Here is a 27,507-nt window from a genome sequence, read left to right on the forward strand (position 1 = left end):
TAGCTTTTTATGTTTTGTTATCGAATCAATAATAAGTTACCTGGGTTATACTTTATGGACAAAATTATCAGTGTCGAAAACCACAGCTTCCTATGTGTTTTTTTAAATAGGTGTTTGTTTAATTTATGTTCACAGTTTAATGTTTTTCGCGTAAGGGATGGTTTAAGTAATGGTTTAATTGTGATAATGTCATCTTAGCTATGACGTTGTCGAAATATTTTCAAAATTTTCTTCAAACTCCCGAAAAACACAACCTATTTTATAAACACTTAAAAACAAATGAAAGATTTTTCACTCTTTTGTAAAGTGTTAGAGATGGTGTTATTATTTATTCAAAAGGAATATTCGAACCATAAGAATTAAAATACATTAACTTTATTCAGAAAATTAAAAAGCTAAAATCAGCGAAAATAAAACACATAAGTAACAAACTTATTGCATACAAGTGCTTCGGGTTTACCAAGGCAAAGTTTAGAAAAAGCCTTTTTCTCTTTGTGTTTTGGCATTTAAAAAGAAATTACAGCCGAACTTGATGTTGCTGAAGGTTTATTAGAACTTAGTTGGTCAACTATTACTGCTAAAGCCGAAGTTTTTAAATTTTAAGGTGTAACTTGCGTACTGAAAGGTAAATTAAATAATAAAACAAACTGAAAGGATATTTCTGTTTTATTGCTCCTGTAAAGATTTGTCCCCCCGCCCCCCGACTGCTAAAAATACTGCCACCACCGAACAGCGCGAAATTAATAGACAGAAAAAATGCTTGAATGTCCTTTTCATTGTTTTTCCGAAATTGACTGACTCTAACTATTCACTTAATCCGTACTATAGTTTCCTTTCTACGTAAAATCGATTATGAAGGGTTTTACTTTACTTTTAATAGAAGTTTGAAGTTCCCAACGTAATATTTTTCGATTCAGTTCCACATTTTTAAATGTTAGTTTTATATGTAAGTATTGGGACTGCACTTATGCAATTGATAAATTGCCCATCACACTTTGTACCAACCTACAGTTTTTATTTACGATTTCGGCGTATTTATTATTATTGATTTTTTTTTTAATTCAAGGCCTTCAAAGATCTTTTTTATTAACTTTCGTGTTTTCAACAATCTTCATTATGTGGTTTTTTTTTTTTTTTTTGTGAATTATAATATATTCTCTCATAATTTTAAAATAAATAGGTAAAATAATTTAAATCAAAACAAAAAATCATTGGACTAATGATAATTCTGAATCATTTCCTATTTCGATAAATATCAATTTAGCTAATCGATTTTCTTTCTCTCTCTGCCTCATAGCAACTGTAGAATATCTTAATGTTATTCCTCTGATTAAATGTCTTACTGTGTTTATATATATATATATATATATATATATATATATATATATATATATATATATTAATAAAGGTACTAGAAGGTTTTCTGAAAGTTAAGTATTTTTGCGGGAAATACGCAAAATATAAACTCATTAAATAATTTCTTAAATTTTCCCTATTAATTGATAACGGAAGAGTTAGAACAATACTTTCAAGTCAACGTCAAAATAATGATTTTTTTTTTTTTTTCAGTTTGAGCGCAGGATTAATTTGTCATCATTAATATCTTTTTTTTTCGTATGAATAGCACTAAAAATTAAGAATTCTATTTTTTGTAAATCCAAATTTCAATTTCTAATTTAACTAGAAATGTCATAAAATGTTTCTAAATATATATATATACCTTTTAGGGAATAGTTAAATATCTGAATTCCATTCATTGCTTTTAAACTGGTATTTATTCTTCAAAAGCCGAAGAATTTTTAAAGATAATTTGGTTTTTGATGTCTATGAAAATTGAAATGAGTCTGAAAATATGTACATACATCAATGCTAAAAATAAATGTTGACTTTCTTTCCAAACATTGTTTTTTATTTGAAATTATATTGTTTCAAAATAATAAAAATTTATCTTAAATAATATTGAAATGTACCGGCAATCGACATTTTCGGTAAAAGTCGGAAAAGTTACACCTAGTACGCATATAATGTCGGGTAAACATTGCAATGTAGCGAAGCTAAAAAAGAAACTAAAAACCATGAAACCTATTAATGTACATCAATATAAAACATAGAACAAAATTTGGCGAAGCACATACTAAGATCTGAAAAACGAAGTGGAAAAAAAAGTATGATATTAAAACTGTTTAGTCAACTCCCGACTATCCGGCGAGTCAATTAACAATCAGGCAATCAGGAACATACATGCATTTTCGCAACAAAATCAAATACTTACGACTTTTTTTTTTTCGAAAAATTGTAAGTTTAAACTCAGTTTTTTTTTTTTTTGTTTTTTTTATTTATTTATTTGCTTATTTATTTTTTTGTGCTTTCTTCATCGTACATACATTTGTTCTTTTTTAATGTTCAGTTCTGTTGTGCAAAAATACAAAACATGTTTACTGTGCTGTACGTATTTTGATTGTTTTTAGTAAGTATATTATGCATTAATACTAGCTGTTGTGGAAGGACAATTTTTACCTTATTTGTTCCTCATTTTAGCCTTTTTGCGGTTTATCCGAAATTTTTATAATCCACAGCACTTGTACCACCCAATTCCGCGGATAATCAGGAGTTTACTATACTTTGTTTTTCAATAAAATCGTAATCTACACAAATGTTCACGGAATTTTCGAACAACTTTTGAAATTATCTTGAGATTAACTTAAATTCAACGTAATCCATACACAAAATTTTCTTTAAAAAGGCAATGGAAATCTCTTAAACTAGCTTAAATTAGTTTTCATTTATGAGTTAACGTATTAATTATGCTTGAAAGTTTGATTCTGTGCAACTTATAATGAAATTTTCCTTGTGCTTATATTCTAAAAGTGTGTTTCGAGTTTTTATTAATTTTAATATAACCATACTCATTTTTTAACTACTCCCACAAAGTTTTCACTTTGTTACATGTGACACCTTTTAATAAGATTGTACATTCCGGATATAAAAAACCCCATTTCTATCCTCTGCTGTGTTTCACTAAACGAAATGTTTCCTAAAAACATTCGTATGGTTCTGCTTTCTGTCGGAGCTTCGAAAGTAAAAATGAAATAGGCATGAAAATTCTATGAGAGACGAAATGGAATAGTGTGGAGAAAAGCGAATACCCGAGACGAATTTTGATTGCTTTTTTATACAAGGAAAAAAATTTAATTGCATTCTTTTGAATTTGTACTCCGTCAATTCCAATTTTGAACCATGTCGTCACGTCGTTTATTGTCTGGAGGTATAATAGAATCGTCGCTCAATACGATTTTCTGAACTGAATGCACATCATTATATATATATATATATGCGGGAATATTTAACGTAAAATATACATTGTAAAAACAATCTTCTCCAGTGGAATATTGTATTTTTTGGGTTAAATTCAATGGTATATTTCAATTCTAAAATTACATTTTCGATAATTAAAAACAAAATTGTTAAAAGCATGGTAACTGACATACTTCTTTTTAAAATGTCAGTCAGTTTTCATGTTTTTAATAAATATTTAAAAATCATTCGAAATGTATTTCAGAAGTTAAATTATACCAATAAATTCAGCTTAAAAATTACAATACTCCAGGGCAAAAGATCGTTTGCACAACATATTTTTTGCGTTGAATGTTACAAAATGGAAATTGTTTCACTTCAAAACAAGTGTCCCTCGTATAGTACGTATAATTAATTAATTTGCTATAAAGGCTGCAACTTAATACATACCTCAAATTAAAACTATTATGCACAACAAGCAAACTTTCTTTACTCAGAGCGGAACGCATAGTATCAGAAAGAAAATCTGCGCTGTTTTGTAGCAATAAAGTTCGTCTGAGCAACAAACAGCGAAACAAAATGTAAAATAAAATAAGTAGGATTTTTCAATTTACTTCATATTTTGTTTCGGCTACATTTTTTTACTTATCGTTTGCCAAAATTAGCTTATGTTAAATCCTAATGTTATTTTCTTACAATGTATTTTGAAAAAAATAAAATAAAAATGTGAAACAATATTTATCTTTTTGCTTTTAGAACACTCGTTAGAAAAATAAAATTTTTAAAAGTTAAAAGTTAGTGTAAAACGGGTAAACCAAGTTTTTGAGCCGGAGATAGACACAATTTTTCGTATTCGTTTCTTAAAAATCGTTTTAGAGTTAATATCATCCATTTTTTCAGAACAAAAATAAAATGCAATCTTTTAAAGTTTGTTTTATATCAAAACCGTGTAGTATTAAATTCAAGTTTTATAACGTGTTATATCGAATCCGTATTATTATAAATAAAACTAAAAAGAAAAAAGAAATATTCAAAAGTATAAGATACGTTAAAATGTTTCCTTGGTATTGTAGGAATCCTGAGTTAAGCTTTTCTCTCTACTAAAATGATATGAATTTGTGTACATACTATGTTCATATGTACATGCTATGAATCTGGTGTAAAATACAGAAAATTTTGAAAATTTCAGTTAAAAAGCAAAATTAGTATATATTTGTATTATTCTATTATATTTTACAATTTTTCTGTATTACTTGTTGAAAATATGTGTACATTACATACACGTCACGTATGTCATAAAAAAATAATTTATAAACTTTGACTTGTACATTTGGGATATAATGAATTTACACCTGAGAAATTCTTTTCTATTATTATTTTTGAAAAATATTAAGGTTTAGCTACTCCGGGAAACGAGTTTAAAGGTCTGAAAAAAGGTAAAAAATGGCAAATTTGAAAAAATTATGAAAATACAAATGTTAAACATTCTTATATTCTTATTCTAAAATCATTCAAATGCTTCTTTTTAACACTCTTTTCAAATTTCTTTGTGATTAACTACATTCCTTTGCAGTTTTAAGTAAACAAATTAGCCGTACATTATTATTATTATTATTTTTTTGCAATTTTTTATACATTGCGATGTGGTTTTTTATGGTCCAGTAATATTTTTTGTTGTCGAAGTGTGACAGGGAAGCTTTATCAACTATCGATAAAGCTTCAATTGTTTTTGGATTATCATCAACTGTACTAGATGGATATTGTCTGTAATATAGAGGAAGAAGATGCGACCCTGATCTTGCTGTTAAAAACCCATGAAATTTCACCCCTCAGCGTTAGTTAACGTGAACAAATGGAGTTACAGAGCTGTATATTTTTCAAGCTGAACTAATAAGATATGAAGATATTTCTTTATAGTCATACCCTAAATTATTCTTCATATCGTTCCATATAACAAAAATTAAAATGAAAAATTCCGTGAAACATGCTCACTTATTGAAAGTTGCATGATGTACAACAAGTCATTTGTCTGATGATCTCCTGAACATCGTGGATCTGGTGAGCCAAAGAAATGGCTACTATGCCAGTTTGGAGATCTTGTTATTAGTCATGGCAGTGGACGACAGTCAAAATGTAAAGCAGTTGAAACCGAAAAAAACATACTTGACAAAAGATCAGGTAGACGCAAGAGATGAAATTATAAGAGAAACTTTATATTTACGATCATAATACTGAAACTCAGTATTACGATCATAATACTGAATGAAAACTGAATCATAAGTCCAACTTCAAACCCTTTTCCAAATACGCGAAATACACCGCCAGCTCAGTCATTTCCAGTCGAGGACTGCAGTTTCGTGCTTATTAGCACTGATCAGCCCGGCATAGGAAAGTGACTGAGCTGGAGATGGAAAACCTCTTAAGGAAGCCAAGAGTGCCAAACAAACTGGTAGCTAATATAAAATTAGCAGACCAGACGAGTGACCGAAGCAATGGTTCGGTTCAACTCGAAGATTGAACGCAAGGCAAGGTATATCAATAAATTACCGCCCATTAGCATGGGCTAAAGCAGAAATACGTGAAATACATCGCCAGCTCAGTCATTTCCAGCCGAGGACTGCAGTTTCGTGCTTATTAGCACTCATCAGCCCGGCATAGGAAAGTGACTGAGTCACTTTCAGTCACTTTCCCCCACAGCACCCCCACAGTATCGTATCACTTGGAGGACTTTGCGACCACGAGCATATTTAACGTCCCCCAGTCACCATTAATGAAGAGGGTGGATCTTCGACCAGCTAGGATCGAACCCGGAACCCTCCGGTCACAAGTCCGATGCCTTACCGATCAGGCCACCTCGGCCCAATGAGCCATTGACAGCGACTTTCCACAGACGAAAAGGGGGAAAGTTTTACCCCTCATCACTGGATCATTAAAATTTAAAAGAAAATTAAAAAAAAAAAAGCTAGTTAAGCTTCTGTAGGTAATAACGTCAAGTTAAATCTTCTACAGCACTTAAAGTCAAAATACTGGTTTAAAAAAAAAAAAATGAATATTTGGCTAGTTTAAAACTATGTTAAACCTCAAACAATAATAGTCAACACCGTTACTCGCAGTAACTTATTGACAAGGAAAATAATTTTTGTTCCTTACTTCAGAAGATCCAGTGATGAGTGAGGAGTACCGTAATGAAACTTTTCTTTTTGTCTTAAGACTGACACAAAGCTCGACTAACTAAAAGTGAGGCCCAAAGGCCCACAATAATTTTGAGGCCCCCTGAAGGCTATTATTTTTAAAATGTGTGTATTTTTTTTTATAGTTGTAATACCATGCATAATTCTTTAAGTAATTTAGGGCCCCTAAGGAAGAGGGGGCCCCAGGCCCAGGCCTAGTAGGCCTGTGCGGTAATCAGGTCTTGGACAGACGTCCACGGAGAATCTCTGTCAATGTCTCATTTTGTCATAAAAATTTATGGTTGTTCTTGAATTGTTGCTTTATTAGAAAGTAATTAAAGAAATAACTATATAATTAACTATGTCGTCGAAAAAAAATTATCGAAAATATGCTTCTCTTTTGTATTGAATTAACTTTACTCCCGCTTAAATTTATTTTGTTTTCCTTACACCTCAATTTCCGTATATCCAAAGAGAAATTATATAATTAAATTCAGAAAGAAAGGAAGTTGTGTGCGTTATGTATAATTTATCTTTAAAATAAAAAAAAGTATTATGAAAATGTTTGATGAAATTCGCGTAATTATACAAAACGTGTAAAGTAATTTTGCAGGAAAACCTTACGAGACAAAAGTAAACGAATTGAAAATTTGGATTCAGCTCATCGGCATTGTATAAAGTGCTTGATTATTTTTAACTTGATCAGAAACGAAACATTTTCGGCGAATAATCACAGTATGAAGATGACTTTAATTTTCTGATCTGTGGGATACAAATAAATAAATAAAGATATGACGGAAATAAATTACGTAAATTTAACACTAATGCAGTTGACTGAACTCAATTTTGAATGAATTTGATGTTCCTTTTAACGAACGGTTTTCTTTTTATAGATTTTCGGTTAAATTTTATTTTGTTTGATGAAATGATAAAGGTATAATTTGGATCCAAAGTCTTGAGATAATTGATGTTGCAAAATTTATGTTGGTATCTTAGTTGCTTGGAAATAGTTATAACTTTTTATGATTTTCTTGTCATTATTATTATTGTTGTTTGTGTGTGTGATTCTGTATTCACAAGATTTCTTATTGATTTTAGTTTGCCGGGGGTCTGATATTTCTCAAATCTATTGCATTGTTACTGGTAGATAGCAAGTGACATGATCCATATCGTTTGCTAAATATAGATTCAGCGATTATTTTAATTTTGTTCCCCCCCCCTTTGTTTTTTTTTTCTTTGCAGATGATAAATCTTTTCGAATTTTAATGATATCATTAGCTTTTTTCTTTCCATCTTTTTTCTTTTTTCGGCTATTTCTTTCGAATTGGATACTCTTTCGATGTTATTGTTTTATTTTTTAACTTTAGACATTAAGATACGGTAATTATGAATGAGTCCACTTCCGGCAAAAGAAAAAAAACCTTGGAAATGCTTCTGTCACCATTCTTGAGAATTCATATTAAAACTGATCCCTTGATACCAAATATGATCCCTGTTCTCCCATATCACCCACCTTTTTTTTGGGAATTAGCCCCCCCCCCCCTCCCCTAGTTTTTTCTCAGTTTTCGGCAGTTTCATATAGTCATTAATTTCAGTTCGTTTAACCGTTGACATTCTTTTGATGTGTTGAAGAGGGGAAAAGTTCAAAAGCGTGAACATTTGCCGCGAGGAAAGAAACTTAACAATGGGGTAATTTCACACTAAACTCTTTTGAAAAAGAAGAAACAGGATCTTTTTTCTCTCAATTTTTGCATTTATGTTCCAGAGAAAAAGCACAGTATTTGGCTTTCTAATAATTGCTCTCATGTCAAAAAAAAAAAAAAAAAAAAGCTTGTAAACTTCACGCTTTGCCTCGCAAATCTTCCAGTATTTATTTTCATTCAAGATACATTTACAGGTGTATTAAATTTAAAAATAAAATTCAGTATACTTTTATAATACTGGCAGTGATGTTTACTTATGTTTCTGGTAATGGACCGTAATCATTGTTTGTCACTTCTAAAAAATATTAGGGGTGCTCAGTTGGGGGTGGGGGGTACGGCAATGAAATTTTTAGAGGGGTGTTCGTAGGGATGTTTTCTTCTTTTGAAGGGGGAGGGGACTCTCGCTCTTTGGGGCGGGTCCTCGTGGTATGTATGTGGAGGGATGGTGCGCAATTGTGCTTAGGGGGGCACCCCCACCCCTGAAAATATTAAGAAGTGATAAAAAATGGGGGTGTTGCATCTTCAGAGACATAAATATACGTCAATGCCTCTTAATAAGTATATACTTCAATTCACTTTTAATCTTTATTGCAGCTGTGTACTTGAAAAAAAAAAAAAAAAAAAAGTAATACGGGTAGAGAGTTTCTTTAGTGAAGATATATATGCTTCGCAGACTTAGATCATTTAACAGAGCATCATTTATTTCAAGTATTTCCTTTTCAGAATATTTGCTTTACTCTTATTGCTTGTTTGCATAAATTAAAATTGTTTCGATAAAATAATAAAATTTATTTTAAATATTTTTGGATTTTTTGAGGAATGTTTTTGTGAAAGGACTGTTATAATACCTTTTTTGCAACAAATTTGACCCCCTTCTCTTCTGTGTCACAAAGTGTCACACACACACTTCGCCTTCTCCCCCTCCCCTCGTTGCCAAATGTCACGCTGTTTTTCATGAGCATAATCATATTGTTGCTAAAAAATTGCGAGACGTCACATTTAATGTCCCCCGCCCCCCCCCCCCTTCTCACCCTTGTCACAAATTGTCATAATTTCACGAGCACCCAAAGCGTGACATCATTTGTAGACATCCCCAAAAGAGCATTTGTGAGGAAGCAGCTAATTTTCAGAAAGCGTCATCTATCGGTGTATTTTGAAAGCTTTGAAATTAAAAAGTTTTTCGCCGCCGCGCATGTTGCGGCGTACATAGGCTACTTTATTTCGTACTTTAAAATTTAATATTTTTAATTTAAAAAATTGTTCTTTTTCTCAAGTGTATTTTTTCCCCCCACATGTTTCGAAATACAGAACAATATATGCATTTTATTTCTAAAGTGTAATAAAACTATTATCTTTTGCACTATCCATGTTATGTTTCATATGTTATTTTACCTATTTATGTATACGTGTTTGTAAGTCTTTCTTTTCTTTTCAGTCTCAGGTTTACATGTTGATTCTAAGCACCAATTTGACTTAATTGAGGGCCTTCGAATTTACAACAACAGCTATCGCGGTCTTACAATTGTAGAAGGCATTCATCATCTGTCTCCAGCTGTTTTGTTACAAGGTACGAATTTCTGATTTTTGTTTAGTTTCTGCTTTTGTAAATAACAATTTTAAAGAGAATACATTAAGAGCTTTTCTCAAAAGGGAACAAAATTGTTAATTAAAATGTTCTTCAAAATAATAATATCGTTCATTCCTATTTTTCAATGGCTTGATGTTTCAACCTTCTCCATAGTTGCCGTTGTAAACTGTTTGCAACTTACTATGATGAAATGATGCATAGATATCCAAGAGATTAGGCCTGTCATTTAGGGTCGTCAGGAGGGGGTAACTGCCCCCTTGTTTCATGGTCTTTCAGGAATCGATGTATTTATTTACATGTGGGCATGGGGTTTCTGTTGTGCTTTGATATAATGTGCATTGAAAATAAGTCCTTTTCCTCCCCTAATTTCCCCCCTGCCCAGAAAAATTTGCAAATGAATGCTGAGAAAAGATGCATTTATTTGAATATTTTCGGAATTTTGCAAATCTTATCTCTATTTTAATTTTATTTACTTTTCCTTTATTTTTATTCATAAAGCTTTATTTTTTTTAGTAAGCAAACCCAGTTTTTATCATTTTTGAAATAAATTCCAAATTTTCAGGTTATTTTTTTCTAACTTATTTTAATATAAATTCAAATGTGACGACCAGCTACAGGCACTGGGCCCAGCTGGGTTGATCCTAGTCAATTTACAATCCCCAGTGAAGATCAATGGCTCTCTTAAAACTATCTACTCCCTTGCTCATTACCACCTAGCTGTTCCAAGGTTCCACTACCCTGCTAAAATAATACTTTTTCCTAATACAAATATAAATACAAATGTGACGACCAGCAACAGGATGATTAGGCCCAGCTAGGCTGGTCCTAATCAATTAATTAGTCCCCAATGAAGATCAATGGCCCTCTTAAAGCTATCCACTCCCTTGCTCATTACCGCCTCTTCCGGTAAGCTATTCCAAGTGCCCACGACCCTGCTAAAGTAGTAGTTTTTCCTGATTTCCAAGTTAGCCTGAGATTTAAATAGCTTAAAACAATGACCCCTTGTCCTGCTTTCCCCGCAAAAATTTAATCCATTTACATCTTTCATATTGATAAATTTAAATAACTGAATCATGTCCCCTCTGACTCTCCTTTGCTCCAGGCTATACATGTTAAGCCTATTAAGTCTGGTATCATAATCTAAATCTGAGAGTCCCCTTACTAATTTAGTTACCCTTCTTTGAACCCTTTCCAATACGAAAATATCTTTCTTCAGATAAGGCGACCAAAACTGAACAGCATACTCCAAATGAGGTCTTACTAAACTCCTATATAAAGGCAGAAGAACTTTGTCAGATTTGTTGAAATAGATCTCTTGATGAACCCAAGCATTTTGTTGGCTTTGTTACTAGCAATACTGCACTGTTGACTAAACTTGAAGTCCTGATTTATAAAGACACCCAGATCCATAACATTTTCTGCCTGATTTATGACTGAACCCTGTAAATGATATCTCATATGCTTATTTCCATGACCTAAGTGTAGCACTTGACATTTCCCTACATTAACTGCCATACCCCATTTAAATAATACTATCATTACATAATACTATTACATTAAATAATACTAATGTACATTAAATAATAATACATTAAATAAAGTACATTAAATAATACTAATGGACTAATAACTAATATCCATGTTAGCCTGAGATTTAAATAGCTTAAAACAATGACCCCTTGTCCTGTTTTCAGTGCTAAACTGTAGCCCCGTAAAATCTTTCATTTTAATAAATTTAAACAACTGAATCATGTTCCCTTGGTCTCTTCTTTGCTCAAGACTGTACATTTTTAGCATTCTAAGCCTGAAATCGTAGTCTAAATGAGAAATTTCATTTATTAGCCTTGTAGCCTGCCTTTGAACTATTTCCAATACATTAATATCTTAAGATAGATAAGGAGACCAAAACTGAACAGCATACTGCAAATGAGGTCTTACTAAACTTCTATATAAGGGCAGAAGAACTTCTTTAGATTTGTTTGAAATAGATCTATTGATAAACCCCAAGCATCTTATTGGCTTTGTTACTAGCTATGCTGCACTGTGTTGACTAAATTTTTAATCCTGACTTATTAAGACGCCCATATCAGTAACTTTTTCTGCCTGACTAATGACTGAACCTTGCAAATAATAACTTGTACACTTATTTCCATGCCCTAAATGTAACACTTCCCAACATTAACAGCCATACCCCATTTATCAGCCCACTCTGTAATATGATCTAGATCCTCTTGCAGCTGATTTGCTTGTTCTTTATTTTCTACAATCCCCATAACTTTGGCATTATCAGGAAAACAATTCATGTTCCCAGAAATATTTTTATGGATATCCTTCATAAAAACAATGAAGAAAACAGGCCCTAACACTGATCCTTGAGGAACCCTGCTTAAAACCTCACTCCAATTAGAATAATTTCCCCTCACAACTACCCTTTGTTTCCTACAAGACAACCAGTTTTTTACCAAAATGTAAACTTTCCCTCCGATTCCTATATCGGCTAATTTGCTAAGCAGAGCAACATGCAGTACCCTATCGAAAGCTTTTTGAAAATCAATGTAATCAACATCTACAGGCTTCTTATTGTCGAAATCCATGGTAACTTTGTCATAGAAATGTAATAAATTAGTTGCACAAGATTTACCTTTCCTAAAACCATACTGAAAACTAGTCAATAGATTATTAGTCTCTAAAAAATTTACTATCTTAATTTTCATTGATGTTTCAAAAATTTTGCAAACCACCGAAGTTAGACTCACAGGTCTATAATTTCCCACACTCCCTTTAGACACTTTCTTGAAGAGCAGTGTAATGTTAGCCAGCTTCCAATCCTCTGGCACTGTACCCGAGTTATAAGAAGCATTGAAAATATTTACAATTACATCTGCTAATTCCTCTGCACATTCAATTAAAATTTTTAGTTGATTATTATCTGGTCCCAGAGCCTTAGTCTCTTTAATTTTTTTTCAAGTGAAATAAAACGTCATCCCTGGAAAATACAAAGTCATCAAGCTGTACTATAGCTTGTGTCTTGCTTGTGTCGACTGTTGAGATACAGTTATCGTTAAAAACACTCGAAAAAAGTTATTAAGAACATTAACAATATCACTATCATCCTGAATTTTAATGTAGGTTATGATTTAATAAAATGTCTTAAATATAAAATGTAATGTAGGCTGTGACCTAAAATAAATAATCTCAATTCATACTGATTTCAGTTGCTAATTGGTTTGTATTATTCATTTATTTTTATGTCGAAACAAAAAGTGTATTTTCTTTCTTGAAAAAGAAAAATTGCATTTCCTACCACCTTATGGTTAAGCATCCTACAGCAGAGGTGCCCAATAGAGTTGAGCTGGGCTCAGCCTGAGCCCGACAGCCTGAGCCTGAAGGGTACTTGGGCTCAAGAACTAAACAAAGGTTTTGGGCTCAGACTTGTGGGAAAATATTGAATCGTCAATTTCCATATTAACACATGTTGTGGAAATAAAAACAGAAAATACATTAATAGTTATTTGTAACACATGTTTCTTTGAAATTTCTTTCAAAATAATGTCATTTTGTTATGCGTCTGAAAAGTCAGAATCATTTTTAAGAAATTTTTGCACAATACATATATTTTTCATTTGTAAAAAGATTTAATTTTTTTTTTGATCAAATTGCAGTTGCAAAATAAGTACCCATATTCAGTTGATGTAAAACAACAGCTGAGACTAACAATCTTATTAAATCATGTCCGTTTTTAGCAGGCTCAGGTTTTGATGCAAGAGTTTCCCTCTGGCTTGGACAGGCTCGGATTTTAGCACAATCCAGAATCAACCAGGCTGGGGCAGACTCTGTTAATAAGTTTTCGGGCTCAGTCAGGCTCTGGCTCTCAAAAATGAGCCCAAAGTCATCTTTAGTGCCCACCTAGTGGGGTTCATGGTGCAGACTGGGCCATTGAAGTTTTTAAGGGGGGGGGGGGGGTTGGAGATATTACTCACATTTTATGGGGGGTCTTTTGATATTCAGTAGAGCTCGCCCTTGCCCTTAGGGGGACGGGCACCCTGCCTACAGTTACCAAGTTAGTTTGGAGGTATATGATCATGAGCTGCAATCTGATAAAGAATTATGTTTTCCCATTATGATGTGATGTTATCCAATAGTCTTCCATATTACTCCTTTTCCCTGCTTTAAATCTCAACCTCGAAGGGTTAATATTTAGTGCTTACATAGCCACAAAAAAAAAAGAGCAGTGGTATTTTGCTCAGAGTTTTAAAACCTATGATAAAAAAACAAAACAAAATATATTTCAAAGGATAAATAAGCTGCCAATTCAGAGAAAATTTTTTAATAGTTTGAGCTTGACTAAGCGGCAAGTTGAGGCTTGCCTATAGGGCACTTGTCAAAAGCTCAACCAAAAGAAGAGGCCACCTAAAAGCAGAAACAGCAATATTTGAAAAATATATAATTACTTAGATTTATTATTATTTTTTTTTAAATTTTTGAACGACTAATTACTCTCTTTTGTAAATGACTATTCCAAAGTTAGTAATTTGCTTTTTTACTGCAAAAAAAATAAACAAACTAAAAAGGTTTTTTTCTGTATTTTGCCTTAAATTTAACTGTCAATTTCAACTGTCTATATTGGATGGTGCATTTTTTTAAGGGTTCACTTTACAAACCAACCATATTCATATACAGTGAAACCTGTGTAAGTTGACCATTTGCGGTGCACTACTTTATTGGTCAACTTAAACAGGTGGTTAACTTACAGAGGTTTATTTATACGATAAAGGCTAATTCCAACCCTGAAAAAGGTAGTCAACTTACAAGGGTGGTCAACTTTACAGGATTTACTGTATCAATATTCAGTTTGACACAAAGTAGGAGGATTGACTTCAATGCAGAGTAAAACTTAAGCGCCCCCCCCCCCCATATAACTCTCTAAAATCTGCTCACCTTCTCTATTTTATTTCCACTTCTTAACCTAATTGCTAATGAACAAAATCTCTGATAGCCTTTTTTATTGTCTGTTAATCAAAGTCTTATTTCAATAAATGCCAGACTATATGACTCGCAATTTTTCTTTACTAGTTGATTGTGTGGAAATTCAAGTTCATTAAATAAATAAATAAATAAAAATACATGTATATATAATAAAACTACAAGAAACTGAAAGCAAAATTTTGTTAATATGCTCAATAAAAGCAGCAGTTAAAAAAAAAAAAAAATCTCAGAAACAAGTCCTTTTCAAATAGCATTATTGCAAAAACCAAAGCTGAGATTCAGATGTTACATTGCTTTTTGAATGTTCATCATAAAAGAAGTGTTATGAAGAAATGAGACATTTTATTAATATCAATGTGATTATATGTTTCAAAACTAGTAATTAGTAATGTTTGAGATTTTATTCTATCCTAAACTCTGATTGATATAATAGAGTGATCACCAGATATAGCAAAATTCTTATATTTACATTTATTGGTATATTGTATTTTTAAAATATGTTAATAAATAAATGCCTAGGGGAAGCTGCTGTACCCACGGACAAAATTTACTTTTCAATTTTCGCTGATCCATACTTGCCAACTCTACTAATTTTACAAATACAAATACAAAAGTGACGACCAGCAACAGGCTCTGGGCCCAGCTAGACTGGTCCTAGTCAATTTACAATCCCCAGTGAAGATCAATGGCCCTCTTAAAACTGTCTACTCCTTTGCTCATTACCACCTCTTCCGGTAAGCTATTCCAAGGTTCCACTACCCTGCTAAAATAATAATTTTTCCTAATATCCATGTTAGCCTGAGATTTAAATAGCTTAAAACAATGACCCCTTGTCCTGTTTTCAGTGCTAAACTTTAGCCCCGTAACATCTTTCGTTTTAATAAATTTAAACAGCTGAATCATGTCCCCTCGGTCTCTTCTTTGCTCAAGACTGTACATTTTTAGCCTTCTAAGCCTGGAATCATAATCTAAGTGGGAAAGTCCACTTATTAGCCTTGTAGCCCGCCTTTGAACCCTTTCCAATACATTAATGTCTTTCTTAAGATAAGGAGACCAAAACTGAACAGCATACTCCAAATGGGGTCTTACCAAACTTCTATATAAGGGCAGAAGAACTTCTTTAGATTTATTTGAAATAGATCTATTGATAAACCCAAGCATCTTATTGGCTTTGTTACTAGCTATGCTGCACTGTGTTGACTAAATTTTTAATCCTGACTTATTAAGACGCCCATATCAGTAACTTTTTCTGCCTGACTAATGACTGAACCTTGCAAATAATAACTTGTACACTTATTTCCATGCCCTAAATGTAACACTTCCCAACATTAACAGCCATACCCCATTTATCAGCCCACTCTGTAATATGATCTAGATCCTCTTGCAGCTGATTTGCTTGTTCTTTATTTTCTACAATCCCCATAACTTTGGCATTATCAGGAAAACAATTCATGTTCCCAGAAATATTTTTATGGATATCCTTCATAAAAACAATGAAGAAAACAGGCCCTAACACTGATCCTTGAGGAACCCTGCTTAAAACCTCACTCCAATTAGAATAATTTCCCCTCACAACTACCCTTTGTTTCCTACAAGACAACCAGTTTTTTACCAAAATGTAAACTTTCCCTCCGATTCCTATATCGGCTAATTTGCTAAGCAGAGCAACATGCAGTACCCTATCGAAAGCTTTTTGAAAATCAATGTAATCAACATCTACAGGCTTCTTATTGTCGAAATCCATGGTAACTTTGTCATAGAAATGTAATAAATTAGTTGCACAAGATTTACCTTTCCTAAAACCATACTGAAAACTAGTCAATAGATTATTAGTCTCTAAAAAATTTACTATCTTAATTTTCATTGATGTTTCAAAAATTTTGCAAACCACCGAAGTTAGACTCACAGGTCTATAATTTCCCACACTCCCTTTAGACACTTTCTTGAAGAGCAGTGTAATGTTAGCCAGCTTCCAATCCTCTGGCACTGTAGCCGAGTTATAAGAAGCATTGAAAATATTTACAATTACATCTGCTAATTCCTCTGCACATTCAATTAAAATTTTTAGTTGATTATTATCTGGTCCCAGAGCCTTAGTCTCTTTAATTTTTTTTCAAGTGAAATAAAACGTCATCCCTGGAAAATACAAAGTCATCAAGCTGTACTATAGCTTGTGTCTTGCTTGTGTCGACTGTTGAGATACAGTTATCGTTAAAAACACTCGAAAAAAGTTATTAAGAACATTAACAATATCACTATCATCCTGAATTTTAATGTAGGTTATGATTTAATAAAATGTCTTAAATATAAAATGTAATGTAGGCTGTGACCTAAAATAAATAATCTCAATTCATACTGATTTCAGTTGCTAATTGGTTTGTATTATTCATTTATTTTTATGTCGAAACAAAAAGTGTATTTTCTTTCTTGAAAAAGAAAAATTGCATTTCCTACCACCTTATGGTTAAGCATCCTACAGCAGAGGTGCCCAATAGAGTTGAGCTGGGCTCAGCCTGAGCCCGACAGCCTGAGCCTGAAGGGTACTTGGGCTCAAGAACTAAACAAAGGTTTTGGGCTCAGACTTGTGGGAAAATATTGAATCGTCAATTTCCATATTAACACATGTTGTGGAAATAAAAACAGAAAATACATTAATAGTTATTTGTAACACATGTTTCTTTGAAATTTCTTTCAAAATAATGTCATTTTGTTATGCGTCTGAAAAGTCAGAATCATTTTTAAGAAATTTTTGCACAATACATATATTTTTCATTTGTAAAAAGATTTAATTTTTTTTTTGATCAAATTGCAGTTGCAAAATAAGTACCCATATTCAGTTGATGTAAAACAACAGCTGAGACTAACAATCTTATTAAATCATGTCCGTTTTTAGCAGGCTCAGGTTTTGATGCAAGAGTTTCCCTCTGGCTTGGACAGGCTCGGATTTTAGCACAATCCAGAATCAACCAGGCTGGGGCAGACTCTGTTAATAAGTTTTCGGGCTCAGTCAGGCTCTGGCTCTCAAAAATGAGCCCAAAGTCATCTTTAGTGCCCACCTAGTGGGGTTCATGGTGCAGACTGGGCCATTGAAGTTTTTAAGGGGGGGGGGGGGGGTTGGAGATATTACTCACATTTTATGGGGGGTCTTTTGATATTCAGTAGAGCTCGCCCTTGCCCTTAGGGGGACGGGCACCCTGCCTACAGTTACCAAGTTAGTTTGGAGGTATATGATCATGAGCTGCAATCTGATAAAGAATTATGTTTTCCCATTATGATGTGATGTTATCCAATAGTCTTCCATATTACTCCTTTTCCCTGCTTTAAATCTCAACCTCGAAGGGTTAATATTTAGTGCTTACATAGCCACAAAAAAAAAAGAGCAGTGGTATTTTGCTCAGAGTTTTAAAACCTATGATAAAAAAACAAAACAAAATATATTTCAAAGGATAAATAAGCTGCCAATTCAGAGAAAATTTTTTAATAGTTTGAGCTTGACTAAGCGGCAAGTTGAGGCTTGCCTATAGGGCACTTGTCAAAAGCTCAACCAAAAGAAGAGGCCACCTAAAAGCAGAAACAGCAATATTTGAAAAATATATAATTACTTAGATTTATTATTATTTTTTTTAAATTTTTGAACGACTAATTACTCTCTTTTGTAAATGACTATTCCAAAGTTAGTAATTTGCTTTTTTACTGCAAAAAAAATAAACAAACTAAAAAGGTTTTTTTCTGTATTTTGCCTTAAATTTAACTGTCAATTTCAACTGTCTATATTGGATGGTGCATTTTTTTAAGGGTTCACTTTACAAACCAACCATATTCATATACAGTGAAACCTGTGTAAGTTGACCATTTGCGGTGCACTACTTTATTGGTCAACTTAAACAGGTGGTTAACTTACAGAGGTTTATTTATACGATAAAGGCTAATTCCAACCCTGAAAAAGGTAGTCAACTTACAAGGGTGGTCAACTTTACAGGATTTACTGTATCAATATTCAGTTTGACACAAAGTAGGAGGATTGACTTCAATGCAGAGTAAAACTTAAGCGCCCCCCCCCCCCCCCCCCATATAACTCTCTAAAATCTGCTCACCTTCTCTATTTTATTTCCACTTCTTAACCTAATTGCTAATGAACAAAATCTCTGATAGCCTTTTTTATTGTCTGTTAATCAAAGACTTATTTCAATAAATGCCAGACTATATGACTCGCAATTTTTCTTTACTAGTTGATTGTGTGGAAATTCAAGTTCATTAAATAAATAAATAAATAAAAATACATGTATATATAATAAAACTACAAGAAACTGAAAGCAAAATTTTGTTAATATGCTCAATAAAAGCAGCAGTTAAAAAAAAAAAAAAATCTCAGAAACAAGTCCTTTTCAAATAGCATTATTGCAAAAACCAAAGCTGAGATTCAGATGTTACATTGCTTTTTGAATGTTCATCATAAAAGAAGTGTTATGAAGAAATGAGACATTTTATTAATATCAATGTGATTATATGTTTCAAAACTAGTAATTAGTAATGTTTGAGATTTTATTCTATCCTAAACTCTGATTGATATAATAGAGTGATCACCAGATATAGCAAAATTCTTATATTTACATTTATTGGTATATTGTATTTTTAAAATATGTTAATAAATAAATGCCTAGGGGAAGCTGCTGTACCCACGGACAAAATTTACTTTTCAATTTTCGCTGATCCATACTTGCCAACTCTACTAATTTTACAAATACAAATACAAAAGTGACGACCAGCAACAGGCTCTGGGCCCAGCTAGACTGGTCCTAGTCAATTTACAATCCCCAGTGAAGATCAATGGCCCTCTTAAAACTGTCTACTCCTTTGCTCATTACCACCTCTTCCGGTAAGCTATTCCAAGGTTCCACTACCCTGCTAAAATAATAATTTTTCCTAATATCCATGTTAGCCTGAGATTTAAATAGCTTAAAACAATGACCCCTTGTCCTGTTTTCAGTGCTAAACTTTAGCCCCGTAACATCTTTCGTTTTAATAAATTTAAACAGCTGAATCATGTCCCCTCGGTCTCTTCTTTGCTCAAGACTGTACATTTTTAGCCTTCTAAGCCTGGAATCATAATCTAAGTGGGAAAGTCCACTTATTAGCCTTGTAGCCCGCCTTTGAACCCTTTCCAATACATTAATGTCTTTCTTAAGATAAGGAGACCAAAACTGAACAGCATACTCCAAATGGGGTCTTACCAAACTTCTATATAAGGGCAGAAGAACTTCTTTAGATTTATTTGAAATAGATCTATTGATAAACCCAAGCATCTTATTGGCTTTGTTGCTAGCAATGCTGCACTGTTGGCTAAACTTTAAATCCTGACTTATTAGGACCCCCAGATCAGTAACTTTGTCTGCCTGACTAATGACTGAACCTTGCAAATAATAACTTGTACACTTATTTCCATGCCCTAAATGTAGCACTTGACATTTCCCAACATTAACAGCCATACCCCATTTATCAGCCCACTCCGTAATATGATCTAGATCCTCTTGCAGCTGATTTGCTTGTTCTTCATTTTCTACAGTCCCCATAACTTTGACATCATCAGCAAAACAGTTCATGTTCCCAGAAATATTTTTGTGAATATCGTTCATAAAGACAATGAACAAAACAGGCCCTAACACTGATCCTTGAGGAACCCCGCTTAAGACCTCACTCCAATTAGAATAATTTCCCCTTACAACTACTCTTTGTTTCCTTCCGGTCAGCCAATTTTTTACCCAAATGAAAGTTTTCCCTCCTATTCCTATATCAGCTAATTTGCTAAGTAGAGCAACATGCGGTACCTTATCAAAAGCTTTTTGAAAATCAATGTAAACAACATCTACAGGCTTCTTATTGTCCAAAGCCATGGTAACTTTGTCATAGAACAACAGAAGATTTAACGGGAGACTCCCGTTTTTTGCTTCCATCTCCCGAATTCCCATTTTTTTTACGATTTTCTTCCGTTTTTGCAATTTTTTCAGTCAATCATTAAAAGTTTCACTTTCTTCTCAATAGATGGCGCCCTTTTCTAGTCTACCTACTAATGTCAATAAATAAAAAAATTTCCAATTGACAACTTATTTAGTAAAAAGTAATTTTTTTGGAAGCTTTCCACATTGCATGTTCAACGAAGCACGCGCTTTGCTGAAAATTGCAGCAGATTTCAATCCTTTTGCATTTTGAAAATATTTCAATTATTTTGAAAGTTTGAAGTTATTTTAACATGTGCTACTTTATACCTACTTATTTAATATTTTATTTTTATTATATATTGATTTTTTTTCTTGGATTTTAGTAGTTAAATTTTTGTAGCTACTTTTTTGGTAGAGGCTGGAGAATGTACAAAACTTTAAGCCAATTCATGCCTTATTATTTAGTTTTTCCCTTGCAGTATATTTTTCTTGCTGCCACTAATTTGCTTACATCTGCAAAAAATCCCTATTTCATTCTAAATTTAGTATTCATGTTTTTTGAAAGCATAATTTAATCATTCTGTTGTGAAGATATGTTGCTGGTGAATCACCTATATACTTCTAGTAGAATTCCTGTTTCTTTTTCCTTTGAAGGTTGGCATGTATGTTGGATAATCGATGGGAAAAAATTTCTGGCCTAATCTACAACTTATCATCTAATTTGGCAATTTTTGTCAGGTGAAAATCTCAAAGCTTTCAACCTCAAAAAAAAAAAAAAAAAAAAAAATCTTAAAAACCATCTTTTTTTGTCTGTGGGTACAACAACTCGTTCCCCCCGCGGACAGGTGCCTTTGTACCCATGGACATATTAAAAAAATATATAATAGATCTGAGGAAATCAATTATACTCAATATATTTTCATAAGCTATTTTATATTGAAATACTCCAAACATCCATTGAAAATAACATTAAAAAAATCTCTAACAGAAATTTAACTTTGAAAATTAATCGAAGGTTTTTTCCCTTTTTTCAATTTTCCTTAATCTTCAACATCAGTGAACTCTTTATAAAAGTTATTAGTCTTAAGAGAGTTAATGATGTTATGAATAATTAATATGTTTTTAAACAAAAAAAAAAAAAACTAGATTCATGATAGTATGGCTCACTATGTATCTACATAACAACATCAATTTATACGCAAATTGAAACCTTCAAAATTAACCTGCCACAAAAAACGCAGTTTAGATTAAACAAACAAAAATCTAGAAAAGTTGACTTCAAATGAAAACAGGTGGGATTGACGGCCTGTAGATCCTACAACAGGTGGGGGGTTACTTTAACACTATAACTTCAAGCCCTACTTCAAATTCATCATCTTTGTTGAAAGCAAATTTTGGATGTTGATGACAAGGCACTATTTTGAGGCACTTCGCATTGTAGGAAGACTCATGTGTGATCCAAGGAGACTAAAAATTGCTGTGCGTGGGTACACATGGTTGTGTGTCCTTGGGTACAAAGGTATGCCATTTTGGTTTTGCAAGGCAGTCACATCGACAGGACCAGTTTTACAACATTAAAAATCAGAAACAAAACCTTCAAAATATAAGATATGATATCTACAACAAAAAAGAATTAATACAATCCACGACAAGACGAAAAAAATAAATAAATATCTCATGCTTTTTTTTTGCTTTGACCCTACTATAACCAAAACAAATGTGTTAGAATCTTAAATGTTCGTTTGATGGCATTGAAACTTCCTGGGGTACTGGAGAGGGCTGTGACACACACGTTGAACCCCAATTAGGATCTCTCTCAATGATACCTGGAATTTCCTGACCAACATCCGTAGGTACAACTGGCCGTGGGTACAGCATCTTCCCCTACTGTTAAATTGCAACATGATACATAATTAATGGCTTAATATATTGGTTATGTTAAATGCTATGATCTTGTTTTTGTCTATTATTTTTTCCCTTCTTTTATGATGCAATATTTCTATGAAAATCTATCCTATTAATTTTTAGGCGACTCCAGGCATTTACAGCTGCCTGCAGAAATGTTACAGAAAGTTACAGATCATTTGTCAGAGACAAATGAATTTAGTTTCATTGCAACTTTAAAGCAAGAAGAAAAAAATGCTGGGACAATAATTTCTTTTTCCGAAGGAAATAGCAGGTATTATTTTTTTCACTCTCTAGAATAGGTATTCTTTTTATGTAATCGAGAAAACTACTTTATTAAATTATGTTAAAATATTTTAATACTTCATGCAGCTACATATTGTATAGGTGCCTCTTATTTCAGTCAGCCCTTATCAACTTGATTTTTTTAAAAACCTGAATTTCTTTTATCATGAATTTTTGTCTCAATCAAGAGAGCCCTTCACTCAACTTATTATAAAAATAATGTTTTTCTTCTGTTGAAATACATTTTCGCTCAGATATGGTTTGGAATTGAACTATTATGTTTTAATATGCTTTGTCTAATGTTATTTAGTAAATTTTTCACTTTTAAAACCTTTGATCAATATTCAATGATCGCTTTGCAATCAATGAATGCTTTGATCAATCAAGCATTCTTGTGTTTAGTATTCTACATCCTTTCACATAAAATCCATTTGCTTTTGTTGTATTGAGTTTCTCTGTGTTAAAAGTCTTTTTATATGGATTTATTTTTCATGTTTTCCCTTTTACTGATTATGGATTTATAATGTCTGAGAACAATTTTCCATTTTGTTACTTATTTCTCATTTATTATTATTTTTATTTATTTAGGTTTTTGGAGCTTCAAAGCAGTGGCAGAAAAGATGAAGTCCGTCTTCATTTTACTCATAAAAATACTACTTTTGTTGAAACATTCCCATATCACTTAACTGACAAAAACTGGCATCAAGTTGCCATTAGTGTTAGTGGAAATACAGTTAATTTGTATGTTGACTGCAATCGCATTTATAGGCGGATTATTCCCGACATTGACTACAACTTTACTAGTCGGAATATTTCACTTTGGCTTGGGCAGCGAAATGCTCACCACTTTTTCTACAAGGTAATTATTTGTAAAAATTAAAATAAACTACTGAAGGGCAATTCCATGTGAGTGTTACTTTAGTCATTTTCTTTTTACTTTTAAAGGTCATTATATACAGCGTGTCCTCAATTAAAATGCAAGACCTCTATTTTCATATCCTTTAGCCCTAGGTAAATACTTCCAATTGTAAAAATGAAATAGATTTTGAAAGGTTGAAGTGGAAAAAAATGGAAAAATATGACATCTAACTTTTAATACAGTTTCGATGTCCTCCCATTAATATTTAGGGATATCCCAAGTAGCAGGAAACATTTCAAACTCAGAAACTTGACATTTGTGCGATCAATGCATTCTGTGACTTATACGATTTAGCACTGGTGGTTTTCCAGGATCGTATAGCAGTTCAATAAATTGTTTTTTTTTTCTTTTTCTGAAATTATAGGAACCTATGAAATGCATTTTTACTACTCATAGTGTGACATTTTCTTTTTTTCAATATACATACTGCTTTTTGCTTCAATAATACTATAATTGATTTTCTTCTGGTAGGGCAATATATTCCCATCTCATTTTCAGTACAGTCTCTTAGAATTTCGAACTGAATATTGATTGTGATTGAGTCAAATTTTATCTGTTTGAATTGTTTTTTATGCTTGTGAATTCCCCAAATATTAAGAGGGGAACTTAGGGACCAAAAAGGAAGTTAGATTTTATATTTTTTTCACTAAATTCTACTTTTGCTCATTCTGACCATTTTCGCAATTGGAAGTATATATCTATTACTAACGGTTGCAGAAATAGAGGTCTTGTAGGTTAAACAGGGACATGCTGTAGTATATATTACTTGGCTTAATAATATAGCTGTATATGCAAGTCTTTAAAATTTTTCAGCAATTATACTCATTTTTATTTTTCAGTTTTTATTAGTTTCATAATTCTGTTTTGAATATTATATATATATATATATATACTTTTTCTGATTGTTAAAACTATGTTTATACAACACAATTCATAAAATTTCAAGTATTTAAATTCTTTCTTGTATTTACTTAATCTTGAAATGCAGGTTTTTAACCTGCCTCATTAAGCAACTGTTCAACAACTGAAACAAAGTAAATTTTTTTTTTCATTGATCAGGTCTCTTACTTTCCCAAAAATCTTCAATCTGGTTGAATGTCTTGAGTTTTGAGCCATAATTATGGACTTATATGAGAGTTATGTTATGTGTACATGTATTAACATACTTTGATAGTTATTGGCATTATGCCAACATATGAATTCCTCTCCTCTGTTTCTGAGTAGAAATGAGCTACCACTATGTCAGGCATCTTGTCAGCAGAACCTTCCTATGTTGACAATTGTTGGACTTTTCAGTATAATTTAATTCTTGTATATTTCCACATTATTTTAACCTGCATACTAAAGAACTAAATATGGTTTAGCTGTTTTGCTTTAATAATGACTTTAAATTAGAAAAAAAAAAACAATTATCTCAAACTTTGCCTATAGATAGTTTTTACTTTGCAATGGACAGAAATATTTCTTTTTCATATTTACCGAAAGACTTATATCAAAGTTTTTAAAAAACCTGTTGACTTTTTTTTGCTTTAAATATATTATTTTCATAAACAGTTGCATGTTATTTTAGACGTAATCATCAAGGATATTTTTTCGATGAATTTTCGTTTGTTATGATTAGGCTTGTCAGACTTCTGAAATGTTCAACCAAGACACTAGAATGCCCCCCCCCCCCCGCTGTTGCGAGTATTAAAAACGATACACACTGTTGACTGGTTGTTTGAGTGTTTTAGAAATTAGTTAATTCTAAATGATATGAATAAATTTTTACTAATTATGAGCCTAAACTAGGGGTAATAATAAACAACACAAGCAGATAAATTTAAATGTTTATTTCTTACATGTTAATATCTATAAATTACTTGAGTAAGAAGAAACACTTTGAATTAAGCATAAAATTTTTTGAATATTTACATTTTCGTTTCGTGGGCTGGGACTTTTTTGGAAAGTTTTTTTTTTGTTATCTTGTTGTAAAAATTTTCACAAGCTAATCTTATACTAATTTTACTTGTCAATATTACAAATGACAAAGTAATTTTCCTAAATAATCCTTCACAGTTAATTATTTTTGAACTTTTTTAGTCATCTGTAATGAAATCTGTCTTTTACCGTTACCTTGAGTAATCTGGTAGGAACACTGGGATTTCATCTGAAAACCAGAGCTGTTTGAGTCAAATCAGGACGTCTGGCAAGTGCAGTTATGTTGGAATTGCCCTGAAGTTTATTATGCGTAGCATGTCACATGGTACTTTACATTTGTCTTATTGTAAATCTGTTATTCTTAAACTCTTTTACTGGTTTTATGTAGGGCTACTTACAAGATGTTAAAATAGCAACAGAAGCTCATGGTTATAGAATTCAGTGTCCAAATATAGATACAGGTAATTCTTTTGATATTGCATTATTAATATATCAATTTTATTTATGCATTATGATACTTTGTGCTATTAAAATACAATCGAGATTTTAAAATCAATTACAGGATATTTATTTCATATCTATTGCTGTATTAAATGCCCAATTGCTCAGTGGCGTGCTTTGCACTTCCATGCCACAGACCCGGGTTCGATTCTTGGGTTGGTCATGGTCGACTCTGTCATTCATCCCTTCAGTGAGTCAATAAAATGAGTACCAAGTGTGCTTGGGGACTAAACCCTGGGGGTTCCATTTTCGGTTGCCCAACTAACCGCAACATCTGCCTTGCATGCCAGAGCCCTTGATCAGGAAAATTGAGATAGGCACAGTAGACTTGGCCCCCATAGGCTGTTGTGCCACTGGGTCTGTTTGTTTCTTTTTGCTGCCTTAAATAATTTTTTAACTTTTATTTTATTTTGTACTAATACTGCATTGAATTTATAGATTGTCCCACTTGTGGCCAGTTCCAACAATTACAGAATTCAGTACGTCAGTTGGAAAACCACATTAAAGAGCTTACTGAACGAGTATGTACCCTCAATTATTATTGAAATTCACTTTATTTAATTAAATTATTCTCAGTATAGTGCACCCACTCCTGATATGTCAAATAATTTATTGAATCTATTTCATTCTGTATAGAATATTTGATATTTTATTATTAAGGCTTCTAAAACTGTTATCAAAAGTGTCTTAAGTTATGCAAAATCCTGTAATAACATTTTTATAAATTGGTTTGAATGCTACAGAGGCATTCCATATTAAATCAACAAATGGATCATGTGGCATCATTTTAGATTTCAATGAAATTTGGCAAGTAATATTCTGTATTCCCAAACTGTTTTATTTTTTATCCTGAAAGAATTATGTTCCTGAAATTTAGCCTTTTTTTTTGGGGGGGGGGGGCTCTGCAGATGAGAAAATTTGGCAGTTTTGATGCTGTTCCTAAAAGCTCTTGTAAATTTATTCAACTTAGTAGGATGATCTAATACAGCTTATTGTAAAGCTGAGAGAATGAACTTTATTTATAGAAACTATTTAAGTTTAGTCTTACTAAAAATTCTACTGGAGCAAATAAGAGTTTAATGAATGCAATTGTCATTATGTAGAGCATAAAATAGGCGATGAAAGACTTACAGTAGGAGGCTAATTTGTTTTCCTGTCACACTTAGTTATGCATATTAGAAACACAGAAAAAAATAAGCTGATATTAGCTTTCCTTCCTTATTAAAAAATTGCTTAAACTTCAGAAAAAATGAAAAATTGGCTTCACGGTATATTTTGAGTTATGAATTTAATGATAAAT

At 32.3% G+C, this 27,507-nt stretch overlaps 1 protein-coding gene across 2 annotated transcripts in view; it reads left to right on the forward strand.

Annotated features, from left to right (window-relative positions):
• The window catches only part of LOC129231277 (protein kinase C-binding protein NELL2-like), a 231,060-nt gene that overhangs the window by 171,010 nt on the left and 32,543 nt on the right, over positions 1-27,507 (forward strand). For both annotated transcript variants that reach the window (XM_054865562.1, XM_054865563.1), the window contains exons 2-6: positions 9,603-9,734; positions 22,706-22,856; positions 23,456-23,726; positions 26,095-26,167; positions 26,646-26,728. In XM_054865562.1, coding sequence (XP_054721537.1) covers positions 9,603-9,734; positions 22,706-22,856; positions 23,456-23,726; positions 26,095-26,167; positions 26,646-26,728 — 710 coding nt within the window. The remainder of the gene's footprint in view (positions 1-9,602; positions 9,735-22,705; positions 22,857-23,455; positions 23,727-26,094; positions 26,168-26,645; positions 26,729-27,507) is intronic.

Source organism: Uloborus diversus, chromosome 10, assembly GCF_026930045.1.
Source record: "Uloborus diversus isolate 005 chromosome 10, Udiv.v.3.1, whole genome shotgun sequence".
Lineage (NCBI taxonomy): Eukaryota > Metazoa > Arthropoda > Arachnida > Araneae > Uloboridae > Uloborus > Uloborus diversus.